Source organism: Mus pahari, chromosome 7, assembly GCF_900095145.1.
Source record: "Mus pahari chromosome 7, PAHARI_EIJ_v1.1, whole genome shotgun sequence".
Lineage (NCBI taxonomy): Eukaryota > Metazoa > Chordata > Mammalia > Rodentia > Muridae > Mus > Mus pahari.
Genome location: NC_034596.1, coordinates 76,934,124 through 76,958,726, shown reverse-complemented (window position 1 = coordinate 76,958,726; position 24,603 = coordinate 76,934,124). Strand labels below are relative to the sequence as shown.

Genomic DNA, 24,603 nt, shown 5'->3' with positions numbered 1-24,603 from the left:
TCAGGACCTTCAGAAGATCAGTCAGTGCTCTTACCTGCTGAGCTATCTCTCCAGCCCCCACATAAAAATTTTGCTTCAAGCTTTATTCAAAATAGAAGGGAAAATTAATCTTTTGTTAAAGAAAAAAATATACTCATGATACCTAAGCTATTTTACATTCTACTTTTAACCCCCACCGTAGGACCAGGGGTTGGCTGTCCATGGATGACAAATCTATATAACCTGGGTGCCCTCTCATATCTCATCCTTGGTTTCACCTTTGTAATACAAGGTGAAAAATGTAAAGCCCTAGTTAGTCACCCATGGGGATACATAACTCTTAACATGTTTGTCTACTCTAGTGTTAGTCTATTTGCAACACAGAATTAAGGTCACTTAATTTACATTTGATTTTCCTGAATTCCTTACAAATGTAAGGATGTATTTTTAGATATGCCTAAGGCTTGTGTGTTTGTGCATATATATATATATATATATATTTATGTATATATGTATATATATATATATACATACATATGTATGTATATATATGAATGATGTGTATCCATATATTTGTGCATATTCATATATATGTGAATGGTATGTGTGTCCATGTGTTTGTACATATTCATATATATATATATACATATATATATGAATGGTATATTCATGTTATGCTTTTATTTATATATATTATATAGTATGTGTACATGTATTTGTTCATATTCATATATATGAATGATATATGTACATGTATTTGTGCTTTTTCATATATATGAATGGTGTGTATGTACATGTGTTTGTAATATTCATATATAGATGAATGGTGTGTGTATATGTCTTGTACTTACTCACATATATATGCATGGCGTGTGTGTACATTGTTTGAACAGATGGATGTGTGCGTGGAGGATGCTGGGTGTCCTCTAATGATCTCTGTCCTGTCACCTTGCGAAGGTCTCTCACTGAATCTGGGGATTTTCAGCAAGATCCCAGTGATCCTCCCATCTCTGTCCCCTACCCTAGCACTGAGATTACAGGTCTTTTGGCCATGTCAGACTTTTCCTGTGGGTGCTGGGGATCTAAAATCAGGTCCTCAGGCATGCACAGCAGGCTCTCTTATCCATTGAACCATCTCCCTAGCCTAGGTATTTTATTAATTTATTTTGCTTTTTGAAACAGGAACTCAGTGCAGCCTAAGCTGTCATTGAACTTGTAATGCTCCTGCATCTACCTCCTGAGTGCTGGGCTTACAGCTGTGTATCACACACCTGGGTCTTTATAGAACACTTTGAAATGAACAAAGTAAATCATTCCCTTGTCCCCAAGCCCTCAGGATGGTCCTGTGCATATAATTATATGCCCCAAGCATACAGTCTGGCAGAAATAATGTCTTGACTCCAACAAGAAATAAGGTTTTGTTGTTGATATTCCTGGAAGTAGCCTACCACAGAAACATTTTCAGAAAATGTGCTGCATGCAAAGTTGACCTGATTCTTGCTTAAAACCAGGTCTTGTGTGGAGCGGAGAAGGACGGGACAGGAGAGCTGGGTGCTTTCTGCATTGCGGCCGAAAGTCTAGTCCCTGCAAGCCCATCCAAAGGAGAGAAAAAGAAAGTTGTTGCTCCCCCTTCCAGGTTGTTCTGCCTATGGTAAAGCTGTCTTGTCGGCCGGCTTAGATATGTTTCTTAGCAGGAAAAAGCTGAGATCATAGCTTCTCCACCGAGAAAGTCACCACTTTCCCTTCTGCTCCAAGCCTTTGTCTCTGGACAGCTGCTGCTGAAGGAGCTGTCCTTTTCAGCACCGAGACCAGAGTCCCTGCAGTGCCTTCTACAACCTCAGGCAGTTAGGTAAACATTGGAGCCCTACTGTGTGTTGACCACTATGCTTCAGAGCTGAGAAATAGAGAGTAAGTATAAGAAATATTATAGTTAAATAATTCAAAGACTTCGCTGAAGAAATAGGGTGACCAAAACAATTCATTGAAGAGGTACAGAGCTTTTCATCCATGTAAGGGCTGGTAGAAAAAAGTAAAAAGAACATTCCTTGCCTCCAAAGACCAAGTAGACCTGTATTTTTCAAAGGGGTTTCTAATTTCTCTTTACTGTGGGCATGTTTCCTCATTCATGTGGATGACATCAGGCAAAAGTTAGTAATTAGGATTCATTTTTAGGACTCAGAAACATTGAAGCTATTTTAAGTAAGAAATGGATTCAGCACAGGAAATTGGGTGCTTACAGACTTGTTGGCTTGAAGAAGAGGCCCTTCTGAGGAGCGCTGTGGGCAATGCCGAGCTGAGCCACCGAGAAGTTGGCATTGTTCTCACAGATGAGGCTCAGCTTTTGGAGCCGCTGTTGAAGATGGCAGCTTCAGGAACATCCTGTTTTGTCTGCAGGCTGGAGAATAGGCACCCACTTTACTGTGGAGCATTCAGCTGCACAGCTACAGAGCTGGTGACTGGGCAGTGCCACGCTGTTGCAGACAGCCATACTTGCCAGGAGAGGCAGCCAGACAATATTTTCCATCTCTATTTTGCAAATCTTTGTGTCCCTTTGTCATAAGGGATCCTGGGATTTGTAGTTCCTTAGCTTTCAAGCCTCTCTGGTACTGAAAGGTGAGGTACTAGAAGGGTGGGTGCTGGTTGCCGTCCTACAGCTTCTCCCATGTCCTTTTTTCTTCAGGAGGATCCTCCCCGCCCAAGAGACAATAACTCCACCCCGCAGCCCGTCTTTATTTCATGGGGTCAGGGACTAGAGCCAGGACTTTGCAAATACTAAGTGCGTACCTTTCCTGCTGCCCTTTGAGCTGCACTGCACCCTCCAGGGCTGACGTAGCCTTATGGACCTTTGGGGGTCAAGATGGACTCTGCTTCTTGTGCACATGAAGACAGGTCACCTGAATTTTCCTGAGAGTTTCTTTGGTACAGTTTGACAGTTCCATTGTGAAATACAAACAAAGACCAGTCCTAGAGAAGATTGGAAGTGCTGTAATCAAGCAAGAACAAAAATGTGACTCCCATCAGGAGCTAAATGAAGAGTAGGGTATGGTGGGGCTGGCCCAGAAGGAGGAGCAGACATCCAGTTTGTTCTTGCCAAAATCTAGAAATACATCTTTGTTTTCTTAGGTTTGCTTGCCTGTCTGCTCGCTCCCTCCCTTCCTTCCTTCCTTCCTTCCTTCCTTCCTTCCTTCCTTCCTTCCTTCCTTCCTTCCTTCCTCTTCCTGATAGTATGTTACTCTTTCTTCCAGAAGTCCTACCCACTCCTTTTAAACAGATCTAAATTTGTTTATGCCTTACTGAGGTATTATTCCACTAAATATTTGGCACAGTGAGCACAGTGGTGGCGGCAGACAGAATCTCCGTTCTGTGGTTGTCATGGTGTCACAGGTGATAGGCAGTGAATGAGTGATAGATAACCTTTGTGAGTCTTGGAGTTAGCTGCAAAGGCGTTTGATGGGAGCTTGCCCTCATTTGGTCTTGAGGTTAGGAGAAGTTTCTCTATGAAATTGGCTTTAAATCTAATCAGTCAAAAGGGACCAGAGAGCAGGGCTTTAGGAGAGACACCTGAATCAGCACTGTGCTCCTAACGTCCTGTCTAGCCTGAGAGTGAGAATCACCGGCAGCCAATGTCGTCTCTCTGTGAGTGGTTTTTGCAAATGCTGCTGAGGGTATACCAGATACCTCAGGCTCAGGCTCTTGCTCTCAGCAGCAGAGTGAAGGCTGAGGTGACTGTCAGGGATTGACCTGAGGCACTGAGGTGCACTGGAGAGAGATGTTCCCATGAGGCTCCTTCCCTCTACCTCTTAGGAACCAGATCCCGGTAGAACCAAGTTCCGGAAGCCTTTCACGTTGACTAAGTTCTTTCCATGTTAGGTACCTCTGCGGTGGTGTGGGCCTGGATCACTGTAAGGGCCTCCTTAGTGGGTCTTTCTTTTGAGACAGGGTCTCCATTTAGAGCAGGCTGTCCTCAGACTTGCTTTGGAACTTAGGTTGACCTTGAACTTATGATTGTCCTGTCTGTCTCCATCTCCTTAATGTAAGATTATTGGCATGTACCACCATACTGTTTTATGAAGTGCTGTGGATTAAACCCTGAGCTTCATGCATGCTAGGCTTTATTGACTAAGCTGTATCCCTGTCCCTTAGTTCTTTGCTTCAGACCAGCAGTTCTTAACCTGTGAGTCTTGATCCCTTTGGGGGTTGAATGGCCTTTCACAGGGGTCACATATCAGATATGCTGCATAACAGCTAGTTGCATTGCAATTCATAACACTAACAAAATTACAGTTATGAAGTAGCAGTGAAAATAATTTTATGCTTGGGGGTTAGTCCATATTAAAGGGTCATAGCATTGGGAAGGCCGAGAATCACTGCTCTGGACTTTCTTTCCATTATATTCTGCATGGCTGTCAGAGTTGGTGTCCTTTCTAAATCACACAACTCCCCTTCTAAAGGGCACATAAATGGCCTCTGTTGCTTATAGGGTAACTTTAAGCCCTTCAGAGTTGCTCACAAGTTATTACCATCTGGTCACAAGTCTCATCTCTTATCCTGTGCATGCAGTCCAGCAGCCGTGGGCTTCCTGATGTCTTTCAGGTGTCATGTGTGTCATGTGCCCTGATGCCCATGTCACTTCTCACACCTTTCCCTCTGCCTAGATTGTCCTTTACCCCATCCCTTTCATTGTTAGATAAAATTCCCCTCTACTCTTCTCTAGGGCCCTTCTCACGTCCATTTTCTGCTTATCCCCCACCCCATGCCCATCCTGCTGAGGGCATTAGCACCCTTCCTTACCCGCTGATCATATCTCTGTGGAAGCTGTTTGCACACAGACTGTAGCTTCTGTGTGTGCTTTCCCCTGAGTTGTTGTTTCTCACTACCAAGAACAAATGAACCTAAGCAGTTTTCAAAAAAGGTTGTCCTAGTATTCCCTTGAATTCAAGTGGGGTAGGATCTACTTTAAAGACTCATTGTGTGTTTGCTATTTGCTAATCACTAAGTTAATGCACATGAAGTTCACCACAGGCTCGACTTCTGTGGAGTTTACTTTTGCAGTGGGGAGGCAGGGAGGTCCCGCTTACCCCCCAGGGCTTGTTTGCCCATGGGGAGCATGCTTAGTTGTACGGTGCTCCAGGTGGATGCTGACGCTCTGCTTTCTCCTTTCAGTGTTAGAGATTGATTTTGCGGAGCTAACCCTGGAGGAGATCATCGGCATCGGGGGCTTTGGGAAAGTTTACCGTGCTTTCTGGGCAGGCGATGAGGTGGCCGTGAAGGCAGCTCGTCACGACCCTGATGAGGACATCAGCCAGACCATAGAGAACGTTCGCCAAGAGGCCAAGCTCTTTGCCATGCTGAAGCACCCGAACATCATTGCGCTCAGAGGGGTGTGCCTGAAGGAACCCAACCTCTGCTTGGTCATGGAGTTTGCTCGCGGAGGGCCTCTGAACAGAGTATTGTCTGGGAAGAGGATTCCCCCGGACATCCTGGTGAACTGGGCTGTGCAGATCGCCAGAGGGATGAACTATCTACATGATGAGGCGATCGTACCCATCATCCACCGAGACCTTAAGTCCAGCAACAGTACGTATAGAGAACTGGGCTGGGCTGTGAAGAATAGCCACAGCCTCCGGCTGAGGCTTTGGTAGGGGTAGTCATGGATTCTCGGTGGAGCCTTGCATCAAAGTGTTTGACCATTGTTGAGTGGCGATGTGGGGAAAGAGGAATGAGACACTTGAGTGGTCTGGGTTAATTGTGAACTGCATAGGTAGGCAGAGTTGTCAGTGTTTGAGTCTGATAGATTTATTTCCTACGTGTGGGAAATGTATGTGTAATCACCAAAAGCAGATAGCCCTTTTCTGGAGCAGTGGAGGAGGTGGGCCTCTCGTTTTACCCCCACACCTCAGCTCACTGGAGACAGAGCACTGGGAGAAGGGCTGTGTGTTTAACTGGGACCCCATGGAGAGCATGACCTGCCTAGGGCTTTAGACCTCCTGTTAGCTCAGGGCTGCTATTAATGAATTCTATAACTAGTGTGTAATTGCAGGGAATGGTGGAGTAACTGTGTATTAAATACACGAATCCATAAACTGGGCTGTAAAGTCGGTGTCAGGTGTAATTAAATGGTGAGTTGGTAGAGTCTTCTAGTCTTACACGTGGGCTGGCAGAACAGCTAGGGTTATACTTCCTGGTGCTCTCGCTTGTCCAGACTAACTGCAGAGAGGACCCAAGTGATTAGAGGTATGTGTTTAAGATTATTTTGAGGACCCTGAGAGAAGGCTATTTCAGGTGAAGGACTTGGGGGGGGGGTGACCTAGGCCCTTGGGACTACTCTCTGTATCTGTCTACTTTGAGTCCATAATTCTGTTCTTCAGAACTTGACTTTTATCTGAGTTGTTCCTAACGTGGCGTATATTTCTGTGGGTGCTGTTTTGAGTCTGCTTTCCAAAATGCATTTATAATTGTCTAAGTAGAATTTTTGTAGAAAATGCAAAAGAAGAGAGGCAAGTATTTTTAATTCTTTTCCTTAGTGAGAGTGGGAATTGCTTGCTTGCTCTTTCTTTCTTTCTTTCTTTCTTTCTTTCTTTCTTTCTTTCTTTCTTTCTTTCTTTCTTTCTCCTCCTTCTTCTCCTTCTTCCTCCTTCCTCCTCCTTCCTCCTTCCTCCTTCCTCCTCCTCCTCCTCCTCCTTCTTTTTCTTCTTCTTCAACAGGGTTTCTCTTCTCTGTGTAGCTTTGGCTGTCCTAGGACTTTCTTTGTAGACCAGGCTGACCTCAAGATCAGCCTGCCTCTCCCTTTGGAGTGCTGGCATTAAAGGTGTATGTACCACTGCTCAGCTGAGGACAGGTATGTATCGTACCAGACATTTAAGAAGCGTGTGTGCATGTGTGTATAGAAATGTGTGTGTGTGTGTGTGTGTGTGTGTGTGTGTGTGTGTGGAGAGGGAGAGAGAGAGAGAGAGAGATACTTTGCAATTGCTTTAAAATGGCCTTTATTTCCTTTATCCTTTTGGTCTGTACTCTCTTCCCCCTTAATAACAGAAGACTTCCTTTTCTGAGAATATGAACAATTAGGTATAGATTTCAGTGGTGAGTGTGAAAGATGTGAGTTATGCGAGGTAAAGTCTCATTTCTCCCTTCCTCTTTGCTCTGATTTTATGTTTTTATCATTCCTTCTCCAAGATTTTGTTCTTTAAATACATCAACTGAGTTGAAACTTTTGATGACTGACTTCAGCCCAGAGGCTGCTTTGCGTGGTGGGATAAGAGGCAGCAGATGCATTGGTAGAAAATGTGAGAGTGGGTTCTCTTTAACTTCTCTTACATCCTTATCATTCTGAGAGAGCTAGGCAGGGCACAGTAGTGCTATAAAATTTGTCCCATAGAGAAATCTGGGCCAGGATGATGGAAGTGTAAAAGTTTACAAGTTCTTTGGTCAGGTTTAAACTTTGACCATGATCTGAAGCTAGATGTATAAGGTTTTACCTTCTACACAATTATTGTTGTGAGTACAGCCTCTTGTGAAGGAGACCTTGCCTTGCTAAGTCAGACCGTTTGCAGAAGAGGCCAGGAGACTGCATGTCCGTTTTCCAGAAGCCAGGGTTCTGGTTCTGCCTGTCCTTGAAAGTGGAGAGCTCTCAGGGAAGGAGTGGGCTTCTATGTAGTGGACTTTGTCAAGGCATAACATGGCAACTCCCTGTCCGTGCCGATGTCGGTATAGACTGTAGATCTTAGATGTGAGTAGGAGTTGTGTGCGTGGTGTTTGCCTGGGATTGTGATTGCAGCTTCAGCCGATGGCACCATCATTGTCCCCCACCCCCTATACCCCAATGCAGTCCTTTCAGAAATGGGATGCCACCAGTGTGCTCATTGCTGTCATCTTGGGAATTGTGACTGCTTGTTTTGTAGACACCAGGGCACTCTTCTGTTTTCTTTTGCTAGGGTTACAGAGGGTTGGATTTTTGGCCATGCTCACATGAGGGCAGAATACCAGAAAGTGTATGGTCGCTGAGTTTGATCTACTCAAGAGCAGAATATGGCCGTCTGTGTGGTGGCCGTCACATTGTTAGGAAGTCTCAGGAGAAGGTGGCTGACTAGGATGGTTTATTGTCTTGGTCACCTGCCTCCGTCACTTGCCATCACTGACAGTGGCATGTGTCTGGGGTAGAGTAGTCTTTGCTAGTATGTAATTGGCATTGGGTGTAGGTTGGACTCCGAATGACAGCAACTGAGAGACACCCTCACTTGCCTTTGACAAGAAGTCTGAGGATTCCAGGGCAGCTGCACAGTGTGTGCAGAGCTCCAGGCTCCTGTTTCTTATTGGTATCATTCCAGCACCTGGCTTCCATCCTCTCTGGCTGCTCTGGTCCAAGATAGCCATGAAGGGCATCCATTATTTGATCCAGATACAGGCCGGAAGGAGGAGGAAAAGCGGAAGCACAAAAAATCTGCCTCCCTCAGCTGAGTCCATGCCCTGTAGCTTCCCAGAGGCCCTTGTTAAACCCACTTTCTTACGTTAATTGGCCAGAATGTGCTAGCTGAAGAAGGGGCTTGGAAATAGAAAGGTTGCCACTAATAATCAGGCTCTGTTAGCACAGATGCACGTAGGCTATGGAAGCAGCATCCAGCAGCCTTCAATATGGAGGTTTTATATAGGGAACATCCCTTATCTTAGCTGTTTAATATCACGTCAAGGAAGTTAGCCAGGCCCTGAGATGGGAGACAGACATCTTTTCAAGTTAATGGCTTTTGCTTCTTGTACTTGTTAAAAGCCACTGCCTATAAACGTAGGTCTGTGTCACTGGGGAAGACCAGCCACTCGTTATCAGAGGTACTGGAGGAGGAGGATTCGTTGAAGGATGTCTTGTCTTTTGGGGGTAGGTAGATGGGTGTGAGGATTTTGTGTGGTAGGTGGTTTGGCATGAAGGCATTCAGCAAAATCACCGTTGACTAAATAGTTCCATAAAAAGAAGTTAGAGGGTGTGGCTGGTGAGGTGGTCCAGCAGGTGGTGGCACTGCTACAAAACTTGATGATCTGAGTTCAAGTCCTGGGACCCACATGGTGTAAGGAGAGAAATGACTCCTAGAGGTTGTCCTCTGAGACAGACAGACAGACAGACAGACACACACACACACACACACACAGAGACAGAGACAGAGACAGAGACAGAGAGAGACAGAGAGAGAGACAGAGACAGAGCGAGACAGAGACACACATGAACACTGGATTCGGGGTGTATGCATGGACTTTGAGTTGCAAGAGAAGCAGCCAGTCAGATTACACAATGCAAACAGGCCTGACAGTATGAGGGACTTGGTAAGTAATTCAAAGTCCATGCATACACACACACGCACACGCACGCACACACACAGTCCTGTGTTCATGTGTGTTTCATACTGCTTCACTTAGGGTTCATAAGCTCAGGAAGCTGACACCATGGGGCTCAACAGCTGTCTTCTCCGTGGCCTCCCCCTGGAGTGTACCTGGGCTAGACATTAGCTAAAGTCTCTGCCTGAATTTGTGCAGGACTTTCTATGGCTGAGAGTTTGCTGGCTGATGCACTAGACTCGACTCCAGCGTTTCCCTGTACTTGTGATAGGTAACATTCCTGCCTGTAGACGGAGCAGGTAAGACACAGGCACCCTGGACAGGGTCAGTGTGGCCTCACACTTGCCTGATGGGGACAAATGCCTGGTGATGTGGCACAAGCCTTTAATCCCAGCACTTGGGGAGGCAGAAGCAGGTGGATCTCTGAGTTCAAGGCCAGCCTAGTTTATTAGAGAGAGTTCCAGGACAGCCAGGGCTACACAGAGAAACTGTGTCTTGAAAAAAACAAAATCAAACAAAGCAGAATTCCTGTAGCTGAGTAAATAAGAAACCATACACTCTCTTGGAGTGGATATGGGATTCAGCAAAGTGTCATGTGCAGAGACCAGCTCCTCGTCTTTCTGGAGAGGTAGGCAGGTACCCTTTGTATAGGGTATTTCCCTCAAGAATGTATATATATGCAGGCAAGATAGCTTAGCATGTAAATATTCTTGTGACCCAAGCCTAACCTGAGTTCTACCATGTAAAGGTAGGAAAAAAAAAAGGGACTGACTCTGTACACTTTGTCTTTGCTCTCTCTATGTGTAGGTGGTATGCACATGTGTGTGCACATACGGAATACATACAAATGCATAATAAATCTTAAAGCAAAAGAGCACATCCACACTGAGGTGCCTCAGTGCCACTGCACACATGTGCCTGGGGACTGCTCTCTGTTCCTCTCATTGGGGTTCATTGCTATACTGAACCCCCTCTTAAGGAGTCAGAAAATACCAGATTTTTATGATTTTACTGGAAAAAAGTATACAAATAGTAAGAAAACTTGGATGTATCTTTTGGTCACAGGAGGTTGTATTGAAGTTTAGCTAGTAGCTGCCAGGCATGTTCCAGAGTATTGTGCTTGGTTGATGGGAGGTACTTTATGCAGCCAAACTATGTATGTAATCAAATAAAGCTGCGTGAAGTGAGTGGCACACCAGATAAACATGACTGCAGAAGAAAGCAGTGTGGCGAGTGGCCCAGTCCTTCCTGACTCTCTCCTCTACAGAGCTGCCTGCTTACCAGCTTCCCAGTCCATCCTGTCTCCCCCCTGTCTCCCCCCTCTTTTGCTTTGGTAGCTCTGGAGACTGAACCCAGGACCTTGGGTAGTACTTTACCACTGAGCCTCACCTGTAGGCCCTGGCTTTCTTCTGGTGTTAGGATATAACAGTAAGCTGGAGCACTGGCTTAGCCTCTGCCCTCAAGGAGTTCCCTGTGGGGGCAGAGAGAAGGTACCTTGACTAAACCAAACTCACACAGAAGTTTAAAGTCAAAGCTAGTCGGTGACAAGAAGGGCGGTGGGTACAATGAGAAAGATGATCAAGACGCATGCCTCAACAGGGGCATTGTGGGATTTCCTGGGGACCTTTTCCTCAAGAAAGTGATCTGAGGAGGAAAGAGCAGTTGACTAGAAAGTGGGTGGGGGGTGAGAAGGTTCTGGAAGGAGAGACCCCCACACCCATGTGAGGTTGTAGCTTGGGAAGGCAAGTGGTGCCATTGGCAATCCCTTTGGATTCTTTTACTTCAGTCCTTAACTGTGACCAGCAGAGCTGAGGCCAACGGGGCCTCAGTGGGGACAGTGAACTCTTTGGACTTGTGCTCTAGAACCCTGCTTGCTTTCCTTTTCTGTCTCATTCTTCAAAGGCTGCTTTTCAGATTTCACAGAGGAGCCAGGAGAAGTTTTAGGTGTTGGGCATCAGTTAGGCACTAGTAAAGCCTGCCTTGGGGGTGGGGCAGTGGTGGCCTTGTGAGCAGGATGGTGGGAGGGATTGCTGGGCTCCCATTGGAGACTCTGATTTCAGGGACTCTTAAAACTCTTTCCCTTGCCTCTCTGTCTTCAGATTTAAGCTACTACTGCCTTGAGAGGTAAAGATACTACTTCCAGTCCCATCCCCCCCATTCTCTATAAATAGAACAAGCATTAAGTAACAGTGACCACCATTTTCTAATCACCTATGGGCTTGTCCTCGCTCAAGGTCAAGATTGATTATAAGAAAAGAGCCTGCCCCTTTCTCTCCTTTCCTTCACATCTCCTGGGTAACGTTCAAACCTTAACTTGGTGCTTCAGCTCATTCTCTCTGTGATGTAGTTCACTGTTGCTTGTGGACACAAAGCCATGAGATCATCTGTCTGGTGCAATCAGAAAAATAGAGTCTCTTCCATAGGCCCAGGAATTACACGGAGCCTCCAGTAGGACTCTGGAAGTGATTTTCTTGTAGAACTATACTCTGTTCCTCTCACTAAGTTAGGATTGTTAACATAGGACCGATTTACTTTGGAACCTGTGTAGTTTTAGGCCGAGAAGGTTTAAGCTTTATTAATACAAGTATTGCAGATGGTCACAAGTGATCATTATTAGAGATAACTTAAATTTGGCATCTGTTTTAGAGGTGGTCTGGGACAGTGGAGGGAATGTGAGTGCCAGTAGCATCCTTGAGCTATCAGGCAGGTACGTGTTGTTGAATGCATCTTGCCATGTACCTGGAGACCTCAAACTCCTCTGTAACATGAGAGGTTTGGCTGAGATAGTGTCTGAGGTCCTTCTCAGGATTAGAGTGAATGTCGGTGTTGTTGGGAGCAGGTAGTGACTGTGTGGTTTACCAGCATCCACACAGCAGTCTGCAGTGTGCCCAGGTTTGTCCATTTCAGGGCTCCTAGCAGGGTCTGGGTCCCCTTTGCTGAAGAGTTTAATAGATAAACAGTTGACAGGAGCCCGCATATGCTCCTCTGTCCCCATTGCTGCTCAGGCTGTGACAGATGGCCTTGCTGAGGCAGAAGATGCTCTGGTCACATGAATCATGATGGATCTACAATAGACCAAGGACAGTTGACATCCTAAAAGCAGGATGCAGTTAGTTGACTGCCACTTCTGTCCTTGGAGCAGCAAGGGCTGTCGGTAGCTCAGGTTGGCTCTTGCTGTGATTTACATTTGCCTCTTGCACTCTGAATCAACTCAGGCCTTCCCTGACTGGGCTCAGCATTGTATGCATTTTTTAATGCGTTTTTCTGTATTCTCATCACCATAATTTCTGGAGGACCTGGGGCCCTGTGCGGGGCCCTGTGTGAGTAGCAGGAGTTAGATGTATTATAAGCTGACATGTGGCTCCCTTCCTTTTCCTACCTCCCCAGGTTTTGTGGGAGATGGAGGCTCTGATGGAAAGAACAGTGGCTTGGGAGTCAGACAGGTTTGGAATTATCTTGATTAATTTTTTTTTTTTTTTGGTCAGCTTGACACAAGCCAGGGCTGTCTGGGAAGAGGGAATTTCAATTTAGAAAATGCCTCCAACAGATTGGCCCTTAGGCACATCTGTGGGCATTTTCTTAATTAATGACTGATGTGCAGGTGCCAGCCCTAGGCAGGCGGTCCCAGGTTATATAGGAAAGCGGGCTGAATAAGCTGAGTGTAGAGCAAGCCAGGAAGCGCTGCTCCTCCATGGTCTCAACCTCAGCTCCTGCCTTCAGGTCCCTGCTTTGAGTTCCTGCTCTACATTCTCTTGAGGATGGACTGTGGCATGGATGTGTAGCAAACATAAGTACTGATGTGGTCCAGGAATCTTACCTCTAAACTGTGGGCAATGTAGAAGACAGTATCGATGTGGAGTAAGATGGCTGTACCCAGCACGGGCACCGTGCTCAGTAAAGTGTTCTTTTTTTCCCCCCCAAGAAGTAGAGAAACTCGCCCCCATCTGTGCTCATTTCAGGCTGACCCAGCCTGTAGTTAGACCCGGGACGTAGTTTCTCGTCATACAGGCACAAGCAGGTTTGTTTTCTCAGAAGCTACATGAAGTGCTAGCTCTCACCACCTCCTGGTGATGGTGCAAGGTCCTGTTGGGGGAGAAGAGGCCCATGATTCTTGTTTCTTCTGGACTCAGCCTTAACCTGAGTTCTTGGTCACTCAGGTCTTGTCTGTTAGAACCTTTGGTCTGATGGAGTGGGACGGCTGGCCACTTTGTGGCTCTGCTGGACCCTCATCTGATCATTACTTTCAATCCAGGACAGAGGCAGGAGTCTTTGCTGCTGTAGTCTACTGCTGAGGTCCAGGAGAAGGCCTATTTTCACATCTGGCAGCCCCGCCTATTTTCACATCTGGCAGTCCCTTATAGAGCGGTTCTATAGTCTCTGAAGACTTGGAAATAACCAGGGTGGCTGAAGCTCTGTTGCTCTCACAGTTTTTGTGGTCTTATTCTGGAGGGGAAGGTTAGTGTGTTTGACTGTTTCCTTCCGTGTGTGTGTGTGTGTGTGTGTGTGTGTGTGTGTGTGTGTGTGTGACAGCTCTGTGTCATACAGTGCTCCCCAAGTCTGTGGGGCACAGTATCTACTCACTCCCCCAGAAGTGTTTGTGGTTGCGAGCACTGCACAGTCCAGTCCTGTGTGTTTTCCCATGTGCTCCACACAGGGACATCCTTCAAATTTGCTGTTTTTCTTAGAGCCCTGTCTTAGGCTGTGAACCCCCTTTTCCTGTGGAGATGTAGCTGAGTCTGACTTTGGATTCCCTCTGGCTCTGCCAGCTGAGGACCTTGTATGGAGGACGGTAACCTGTGTGGCTTTGTTTTTGCAAATGTGGAATAGGGCTAATTATAACATCACCTGTGGGATTGTACCGCCTGGAGGTGGGGCTTAGCTAGGACTGCCTAGGTGAGCTCATGGAGTGCCTGACACCCAGTGAGCTCTGCCTCGCCTCCGCCTCCGTGGACCATCAGGCCTGCCCCTCAGCTGCGGCCTCTGCTCCCCAGCAGGTGGATCTCACTTCCTGCAGGTGCCTTTGACTTTTCTGTGCTTTGGTGTGCTCTCTCCAAGACAGCACAGAAATTGACAAAGAAACCGGCCGCTATCCCTCCTAACCCCAGTTCACGTCTAAGAAATGAAAGTTTTCCATCTCTTTTTGATAATTGTTTTAATGAAAATGTAAGAATTTCAGTAGGATTTGTTTTTTATCATCTTTGTTATTTTCTTCTTTTAAGAAATTTTAAATCAGAATTCTTGACAACAAATGCATTCCCTAGTATTTATGTATATTGTGTAGCAGCTGGCACACAGCTGTCCTGCTGTTTAGCATCGTCTATCCAGTGTCCTTAAGAAATCTTACTCCCACCTCTTTCCCTAGTTCCTTTCTAGCTCTGTCTGTCTGTCTGTCTGCTGTCTGTCTCCCTCCCCCTTCCTCTCTCTGCCCTCCCCCTATAGTCTTTGTAGTCCTGGCTAGCCTGGAACTTACTATGTAGAGCAGGCTAGCCTTGAAGTCACAGGCATCTCCCAGCCTCAGCCTCCTGAGTGCTGGGATTAAAGGCTTGACACTGTACCTGACTTGAGCCTTTCATAAACTTTTCAGGAGCCTGGGACTCTGAGGAATGTGTTTCTTGGATTGCCTTGTGTAGTCATAAGCCTTAGTGTTTGCCCATAGGGCAAGGTTGTTCACACATCCCTCAGAGCCATCAGGATAGCAGGGCACGGCGCCTTCAATGACTAATCCTAATAGCCTTCATCTTTGAGTCTTTGTGATGTCTTGCAAGTGAATGTATAATAAAGTAATGAAACAGCCAAAAATGTCCATAGGAATCCAGTGGGCAGACCCTACTGTCTGCATCTTTACAAGCGGTTCTCCTGTTCCTGTGTGCAGTCTCATCTCCTGTCAAATCATAGTACACTTGCTATCTGAATATTCAGTTTCTGGTTTCTGCATCCTGTTAATTTTAGGAGGAAGAAGAAAAGGACTATGGGTAGGGGAAATAGTGATAATTCTTAGTTTTCAGTCATTCTTCTGTTTATTGATATGAGTAGTTTACAGAGCCTGATGGCTGTGATCAGAAGCTGAGTGACTTGCCAAGGTCATTCAGGTGGCATTTCTGAGTCCCATGGTGATACTTTAGATTTTCTAATTAATTAATTAATTAATTAAATGTGTATGTTTGTGTGTGTGTGTGTGTGTGTGTGTGTGTTTTGTCTGCACGCGTGGCTACCTGCAGAGGTCAGAGGTTGTTGGAGTTACAGATGTCTGTGAGCCTTGGCGTGGGTACAGGAAACTGCACCCGAGTCCTAAGCAAGAGCAACAGGAGCTTTCACCACTGAGCATCTCTCCAGCCCCGTCCTAACGGTCCTGTTGTGTTGTCTGGGGCACAGCTAGGTCCAAAGTGTTGCTGCTGACAGTGGAAAGAGGGTCCATGCCCCACTGGAGGAACCAGGAAGTGTAAGGCCTCATAAGGCCAAGGTCAGTTTAGGGAATGAAGTGTCTGTGTCCTTGGTTGTGAACACAAAGCTCGTTGCTTTCTTTACTGTGCTCTGTGGAAGGGTCAAATGTTCATTGCTCTTGTGAGCAGTATGATTTTTATGAAGAAAGGTTTTAATTGTTCAGGCAGTAGACTCCTGGCTACCTATACACAGGGACAGGGATGCTGGGGCAGAGGAGTAATTGTCTCTCAGCTGTTGGCTCAGTTGTATAAAAAGCTATTTCCTCTCTTAAGTGCCATAGACGGCCTGCCCTTCCAATTACAGTTAATAATAAGACCAGTTCGCCTTAACCCCCTGCACAGCAGCTGGCGAAAGGGAAGAGACCCAACACATTGAGAGGGTGGCAGTGGAACTCCTACTGCAGAGGCAAGTTTTCCTCAGAGATGTTTCCTTCAGATGATGTGACATTATTTTGATTTTCCTTAGTTTACCAGTCAGACAGACAATATTAAGCAGGATAGTCTGGGAATGGGAGTGAAGAATAACCATATTTTGTATTTGGTTCTTTAGGATTTTACCGGAACAGTCAGGTGTGGTGGCACATGCATGAACTCTCAGTACTTAGGAGGTAGAGGCAGGAGTTCAAGACCACCCCCAGCTTCCTAGTGAGTTCTAGATCAGCCTGGGCTATGTGGGACCACATCTCAAAGCAACAGTAACAATAAAACCTAAACAAACAAACAAACAAAAAACATTCTTATTTGTAACAGTATTGACCTGAGATATTTCACACTAAGACAGCTGGTAGTTTCCTCATTTTAGATTAGAGAAAACTGAGGTTCACTGGCTTTGAATACTTTGCCTAAGAGCATACAGTGAGATAATGGCAAAGCCTGAGTCCAGAGCTCTCACGTGCCTGGATAGAGTTCCTCTATGCTCTGGGAGCAAGGTGTAAATGGAGGCTGTGTGGTCGTAGAACACACCTCTGACCCAGAATCCGGTGTGATGTAGTTTGACCTGGACCTTAACCGTAGTCTTGGGGCCTCTGGTGTTCTTTGTTCTTAGATTAGGAACTACAGGAGTACCCCCTCTCCTACCCAGAGACTTCTGTTCAGACCTCATGGTCCCAAAATACAAACCCTCACATCCCCTTCTGCCCAGGCCCCTTGCCCCTGGCCCCTCCAAAAGCACAATAATGAATCTCAGTTTTGATTTTGTTTATATTTCTTCTGGACCAAAGTTGCTCGTCCATATGGCTCTCCAAAAGCTGGGCTAATGTTTCTATGTTATGTCACTTCTGTCCTTACTCTACTGGGCTCTTGATTTCACTTGAGTTTGTGTGTATTTTTGTCTTTATTTAAACCAAGAAGGTATAGATAGGTTTCAGATAATTGTTTATGGAATTAAAAAAAAAAAAATTGAAAAGTAATGTAAACCCTGGGCTGAGTTTGGCCACCCTTGTTAGAGACTTCGGTCATTCAGACGCCTGTGGTGGGGAGGCAGCCTCCTGGGAGCAGTGTCTTCTCAGGCCAGTGTGGCTGTGCTTCAGAGAGGAGAGCCAATGGAGTGTGCCCTGCGGTGCCCACTCACATGTTTGGGTTAATGCTGTGAAAGAAAACTTTGACTTCAGCGTTCATTCCTAATGCTTCCATTTGGACTGTTGCTAGTGAGCCAGCACCCCACTGTCAGCAGAGACATCCTCAGCTGTCTCCCAGGCTCAGCCTGGCTGGGCTCAAGATTCAAGAGAATCTTGGCCTCGATGCTCTGCAACTTTGGAACTTCTGTGGTGGAAGGAAAAGAGACGGGACAGTGACTAGAATCCTGTGAAATTGGTGTGTCAGAGGCTCTGCGTGTGTGAGTGTCCATGTCTGGGCTTTGAACCTAAGGCCTTGCAGGTACTGTGTCCATAGCCAGCCCTGGAGACAGTCTGAAGGACTTTGAGCTGGCAGTGGAGGACACTGAGAAGGGTTTAAAGGGAGCATCGGAAGCTGTGTTTTTCTGGATGCTGAGGAAAAATGAGAGTCAGACAAACTTAGTTTATAATGCCTCCCCTTTCCTCCTGGCTGGACACAGCTCTGCCCTGGGGTTCTTGCATGTGAGTTTGTAGTTTAGGTGAGATGAGGTTCTACGAGCGGTGTATCTGGCCAGCTGTGGTTCCTTACAAGCCTTTTGGTGTGAAGTGTGTTGGAGAAGGGGCTGACTTTCCTGAAGAGTAAAGTTTTTCTTGGGGGAAAAAGGGGAACAGTCATCTACCTTTTTTTCCAACCAGTTACATGTATTCTTTGGCAGTTTTACACACGTTTGTGAAGCATTCTGATTACTCTCTTTCCCCACCCATCACTATCCAGAATCATCACTTTTTTTTTTTTTTTAATTTTGTGCCCCACTGATTTTTAACCAGGACTGTGTGTGGCACTTGGAGCTATGCCTCACTGGTGGGTACACAGCTGAAGGCAGTAAATGCCCGTATCCCAGAATCTGTTCTTAGCCAGTAGCTCATCCTTAAGGGGCTAAGCTTTTTGAGCTCCTCTTGGACCCACATCTGCCTGTCAGTGAACCCAGTCTGGTGCAGACCCAAAGACAAAACCGCGGCTGGTGTCAGTTCATGACTGCAAATGTTGTGGCTTTGCCCAGAAGATGGAGTTTCACCGCCCTTCTCCATATCTTCCACTCTAGATTCTGTGTGCCCTCTCTTCTGCAGTGTTCCCTAGCCTTGGAAGGGATGGCATAGATGTGTTGCTGAGGACTGGGCAGTCAGCACTGCCTGCTGCGCTCCATCTTTGCAGTCACTGTAAATCTTTTGGAAAGAAGAGTTCACTGATTAAGGCTGAGAGTAGCACTTGTCTGTGAGCATAAACAAATAGCTAGAAGGCAGCTCCTGATTGTTTGCTTTTTACTGGATTTATAAATCCAAGCTTGGGTTTATAGCCCACAACCAGGCCTTAAGTCCAGCCAGAGAGGGATTGGTTACACTGAGGACGCCCGTTGCCAATGTTGTTGAGTTGTGCATGCTTTGCTGTCAGTTTGCTACTGTGGTTTGTAAGGTTCACAGCTGGTCTGACTGCTGACACCTTTTCCTTCTCAGCAACTGCTGATATCTTCTGCCACCATGACAGCCAGCACAGAGAGGCTTCCGTGTCTTCCAGCTGGACTTCTTTATTCTTGATCTCAAGGAGAATAGTGTCTGAGGCAATGGAGTCTAACTGTCTAGTCTGGTGGGTAACCAAGAAGGGTGGAGGAAGCCTCTAAGACTTCTTTAGCCGTACCTGGAGCTGAAATTTTTATCAATGGCTTCTAGATGCAGCATTATTAATAGAGCCTTTTAGGGTATGTATATGTGTCTGTTTGTGTGTGTATCTTTTAAAATTGGGTCATAAGATACTACATTTTGCTAAATTAAATAAAAATTCATCATTCCTCTCTCCCTGTTCTCCCTTCAGCTTCTCCCATGCCCCACCTCAAATTTTTGGCCTCATACATATGTGTACACACTTATGTATATGTCCATAAATATATAAAGCCTTCTGAGTCTGTATAGTGTTGCTTGCATGTGTATTTCAGGGACAGCTTGGTATTGGATAACTAACTGGGGGCTTATCCTGGGGAAAATTCATATTCTCTCTCTCTGCCTCCCTCCTCTCCCTCCCCCCTCTCCCTCCCCTCCCCTCCCCCCTCTCCCTTACACACACACACACACACACACACACACACACATGGAGCAGTCACTGGTTGCCTGTAGTTCTTTTGTTTGGAATGGGAGCCTGTGAGATTTCCTCTTTCCACATTGGCATGTCCGTTGGTGTTGTCCTTGTTTGGGTCTTGTTTAGGCAGCCATATTACTTAGATGTTAAAGGTACAGCTTCTCTGTTATCTCTAGGAGGCATAGTCTCACAGCAGATTTCTTGGTCCTCTGGCTCTAAAATCTTCCCCTCTTTTTCCTAGACATCCTGAGCTGTAGGTGCCAGTGTTGTGTTGTAGATGCATCACCAGGGCTGGGCACCCCATGGTCAGTTAGTTGTTCTCTATGCTTTGAGCAGTTACGGCTTTCCGAAATGCTTTCTCTCCATATACTGTAAAGAAAACCTTCTTGATGACTGCTGGGAGCTTTCCTTGCCTGTGAGCATAGGATAGATATTCAGACTGCAGTTATACATCGTGCTGGATTGGTAAAGTGGTAACAGGAGTTTCTCCTCAAAGATCCATGACCTTACTAGCCCTGGGTAGTAAACTGGATTTCTAGTACCAGGCAAGATGTATTTCCCTTTTGTTGAGTGGGCCTTAAGTCCAGTTAACTTCTGTTGCTTGCTGCCAAGTTAAGGGTTCCACTACTGCACTACTGCTCCTTTAGGAATCTCTTGCTATGCTGATATTTTCCCTGTGCCCTTTATATCCTCCCTTCCTTCCTACCTTCCTACCTTCCTTCTTTTTGTGACCTTCCTCCATGACGCATCTCCTTACCAGTAAAAGAAATATTTTAAGACTCCTCTTTTCACCTGAGAGTTCGTTATGGACAGAGAATAGGGCATTAGAACATTTCCTTAGCAGTTTGTTAGGCCTAGCTGCACTCCCACATGGAGTAAAATATAGACTCTCCCTCTTCTGCCCTAGACACTCCACCTAAAGAATCCGTATGATTTTGAGTTTGCCCAACTATGCAAGTTGGACATTTTGGTTACTTATGGTGTGTCAGGAAGCAGATTGCTTCTCTGGAGCTGAGATAAGCCAAAGCACTCAATGCCTCCTGTCCTGCCCACATCCAGGGACTGCCTCTTGGGAAACAGGGCTTGCCATGGAGATAACATGGAGAGTCCACCACATAATGTGAAGGACAGTGAGTGAGAAAAGCTTGGAACTGGCCTCCTTGCTCTTGGACAGAGAAGATAAGGAGAATTCATAGGAACACTTATACTGTATCTCACAACCTTCCACAGCCATTAAAGACACATGGGGGTTCAGGATGGCGCCTCCCAGTGTTTCCAGCCTTTGGAGCTGGGCCTCCTTGCCCCCAAGGTCTGTGGTATCTGTGGTATATGGTACCACTTCTGCAGCCTTCAGGTCCTTTCTCTTCTCCATATCCTGGGTGTTGTGCAGGTGACAGCCTGGAGCGTTTGCATTGTGTATGAGTTATGGTTCTTAACCAGTTTGATTACCTGGCAAGTCTTGATGAACATGGGGTGTGCTTGCTATTGTGTTGCTGTTGTAGGAAATACAGTGTGTCACCTGTCATCTGCAGCGCATAGGCATTCCTTCCATCCCACTCTTTCAGTCCTCTGGAGGCTGTGTAAACACGCTCAGACAACCAGAACTATGTGGCACAGTACAAAATAGTCTGCTAAAGATATATAGCTTTAGAGTTGGCAGAAGGAGGGTTCAGAGCAAGGCCTTGGTGGAACAATTAGGTTTTTGCAAAATATGGGATAAGATTTAGGAGGTATTGGTAATAGGGTAGTTCGGTAACAGGGAAGGGGGCTTGTCCAATCAGTGGTAGGGCTGTGTTCATTGATGTTATACTGTAAAACAGGAAGTTCCCAAATAGGAAATATTGAATGAGAACATATTCTTCCATATAGGTAAGTCTTTTGTGTAGACAGCTTGTCTTCATGTAGCCTGTTTCAGTGCTGTAGGGTCTCAAGAAGTCTGGCCTTGAGCAAAGCTCTCGATCTCCTAACTCTTTTTTTTTTTTTTTTTTTTTTTTTTTTCTGTAATGAGGACACCCCTAGTATTGTGGCTGCAAGCTATTAACATAGTACCTGACACCAAGCAAATGCTCTTTTCCTACAGATTGTGTTTCTAAGAGCGCCCCCTTCTCTAGTGGCAGCAGATAGAACTAAACTTTCCAGTTGCCATATATTGTTTTCATTTTCACTGCCAGCCAGAATCAGAGCCTCTCATTATGCTTTCGGGAACTTGGGTCAGGAATCTGTAAAGGTTCAGTAGGATGTCTTATCCATACTTCTTGGTGGCCTAGGCTTTAGCCGCAGAGACTCAGAATGAGGCCACAGGGAGAGAAACTGTTTCCTGTCAGTCTGGTGCCTGGGCCAGAAGGCTTTGAAGGCTAGGATCATGGTGTGGCCCTCTCAGGGCCCTTCACCTTCTGTGGTAGCTCAAGGCTGCAAGCAAAAGTACTCAGAACAAAGGAACTGCATTGTCTTTTCTGTATAGAACTTAGAAGCTGTGCAGAACCATTTCTTCGAACTCTATAGTTATGAGGGGCCTCAAGCCCAAGGAGAGTCCAGCCTGCAGCAGAAATGCTTAAATCATCCTGGAGAAAAGCACAGATAGTGGGGACTCATGTGAGCATGAACCATGCATTCTTCTGTGCTCACCAAAGAAGCAGAACTTGGAGTTGCAGGATCCTGGGCAGTCTGTGCAGCAGCCACACACCGTGTCATCGTGCCAGGAAAGAGGAACGTGCTGACAAAACCAGCAAGGGTCCAGTTTGCTTCCTCTTTCATAGTTATTCTTATCCTGTTTGTAGCTGGGTGTGCCAGGGCTGAAGAGTCAGGCTGGCCCTGCTCAGTCCGAGCTGGGAAAGTGGGAGAAGGAAGCTGGACAGGAAGGTGTGTGAGCAGATTCTCCACCCATCCCTGCCCTCCATTAAGACAGTGGCTGTTGGAAGTCCTGCTTCTGTTTCCCACTAGTGATGCCTGTGTCCAGCTGGGCTCAGGGCTCAAGCCCCAGCTGAGTTATCTGGACTTAATTTACACAAAATAGCAATGACTGTAGATGTCTAAACTGACATCTTTTGGACCAGTTATATTTTAGGATGAGAGAGGGAGAGGAGACGTGCTGGGAGCTGGCACTACCTTTTCTGTTTGGATCACAAGCAGCTTTTTTTCTCAGCAAGGGTGGGAGCCATGGGAAGGGCTCCAGCAGCCACGGAGATGAAAGTAAAGTCCTCACGGGGAGCTGGAACTGGCCAGAGCCCCTTTTCAAGGCTGATGAATTTCAACCTATAAATACATCAGTTCCCTATCTCGTCTCCTGCCCTCCAGCTCAGTAAGACCAGGAAACCCACATCCTGCTGCTGAATCGTGTGGCAAGCCAGGTGTGGCGCGTAATGGAGGTACACGCTTTCTTCCTTTGTTTCTCATGCTTGGTCCACGTGTGCATGCTCTCCATGGCACATCCCAGGCCTGAGCTGGGAGCTGTGGATGACGAAATGAAATGAAAGGAGAAGGACATGACTACTCCTGAAGTATGGAGGAGATCTGCATTGTAGACATAGGGAGAAAGCAGGCAGAGGGAAGAGTCCAGGCTGAACATGGCCGGCAGACTAAACCAGACCATGAGAGGAGAAGGGGAGGGAGAGCAAGAGAGGAGCCACAGCCAAGAGAGGCAACCTGGGGCCAAGAGGCCAAGAGGGCTGCATAGCTAAAATGGCTGGGTTACACAGGGATCAGACTGGGGGAAAGGAAGTGGAAGGTGGAAGCCCAGTCCCCAAGAGGGAGAGGTTTAGGGTATGGAGAGCTGGGAGGAGCCACAGGTACTGAAGGATGCTGGGAGAGCTGGCCAGGCCTGGCTTTGAAACATTAATAGGCACCTCAGCCATTGATCCTAGGATTCTAACAGGAGGGAAGGATGGAGTAAGGAAATGTTTCTTGAGAATGGTGTATAAACTGCTCCATGACATTAAGGGAAGGTTTTTATTGTAGACGGGGATGTGGGAGGGAGATAGAGAGAAGAGGGAGAATATGAGAATATATGCCAACATAGCAGGCTATAAGGAGAATGAGCGGCTGGGGAGGGAAGTCCATGAGCTGGAGGGAGTTTAGGACAAAGGAGGAGGCGGGAAGGACTGGGATGCTGGCATGGAGTGTGAAATGAGTAACAGGTACTGTGGTACTGAGGGACCCTGGTATGCGTTGGTATAGTTCTGGTGTGCTAGTAGGCACCATAGATAGCCATATGTCTCGTCTGCCTTTTAGAATTTGGTGATATGGAGGGTTTTTTTTGACCTGATAAGTGGAAGCTCTCTGGTGGAGGTGTGAAAGAGGTTTCTTCCTGCATTGGGTGGGCAGTGAATAATGTTTCTCCCAGGGTTGGCTGAGATTGCTGGTACACAGTGAAACTGGGGTCCTGAGATCTGAGACTTGACACCTGCTTTTGAATGAGTGTGAGTGTGTGTGTGTGTGTGTGTGAGCATTTGTCACTACTCTCAAGGCCCTTCCTCTTGTCCTAGGTTAGGGTCACTGGGTAAGACAACATTTTAGGAAAGAGAACAGGTAATTTGATGGTGATTTGTCATGGGTGGAGGGCAGTGGATCTTGATGGGAAAGGGTAGTGAGATAGGAACTGACAAAGCCACAGGGCCTTAGAGGTCAGTAGGGAATGAGAGATGGATCAGTCTTGCTGTAGCCTAGGGTCTGAAGAACTGATGGGAGAAGATTCTGGAAGTCAGGATGGAGGAGGTCCTGGATTGATGATGTATTTGATCCTTAGCTGTGTGAGGCCTGCAGTTGCACATTCCCTTAGTGTGAGTGACCTTCTCACGGAAGAAGCCAGTCTTCAGGGTCCTAGGACCCCCCACATTGTTCCACCGGCCTTCAGGGTCCTAGGACCCCCGTGTTGTTCCGCCGGCCCTCAGGGTCCTAGGACCCCCTGTGTTGTCCCTTCTTATGCTTGCCTTTGTCAGCACTGTAGGTTTGGCAGCCAGTACAACACTGATGCTCTGATGGTCTGCATGGACTTGACAGTAGAGCAGGTCATGTAGAGTTTGCAGGATCTGGCATACCACTCACAGCCAACCTCAGACCTCTCTAATGGCTTCACGGATGGTGTGAGAGCCTTGTTTGTCCTGCCCACCAGCACTGTTGTTCTTATTCAAGCTAATGTCTTGCCTTGACCCTACTGCTCTTAGTGCATACTTGTCCTGAATAGCGCCTG

General features: G+C 46.5%; 1 protein-coding gene across 2 annotated transcripts in view; it reads left to right on the top strand.

Moving 5' to 3' along the window:
* Map3k9 (mitogen-activated protein kinase kinase kinase 9) overlaps positions 1 to 24,603 on the top strand; it is a 62,731-nt gene that overhangs the window by 3,376 nt on the left and 34,752 nt on the right. For both annotated transcript variants that reach the window (XM_021201608.2, XM_021201607.2), the window contains exon 2: positions 5,143 to 5,556. In XM_021201608.2, coding sequence (XP_021057267.1) covers positions 5,143 to 5,556 — 414 coding nt within the window. The remainder of the gene's footprint in view (positions 1 to 5,142; positions 5,557 to 24,603) is intronic.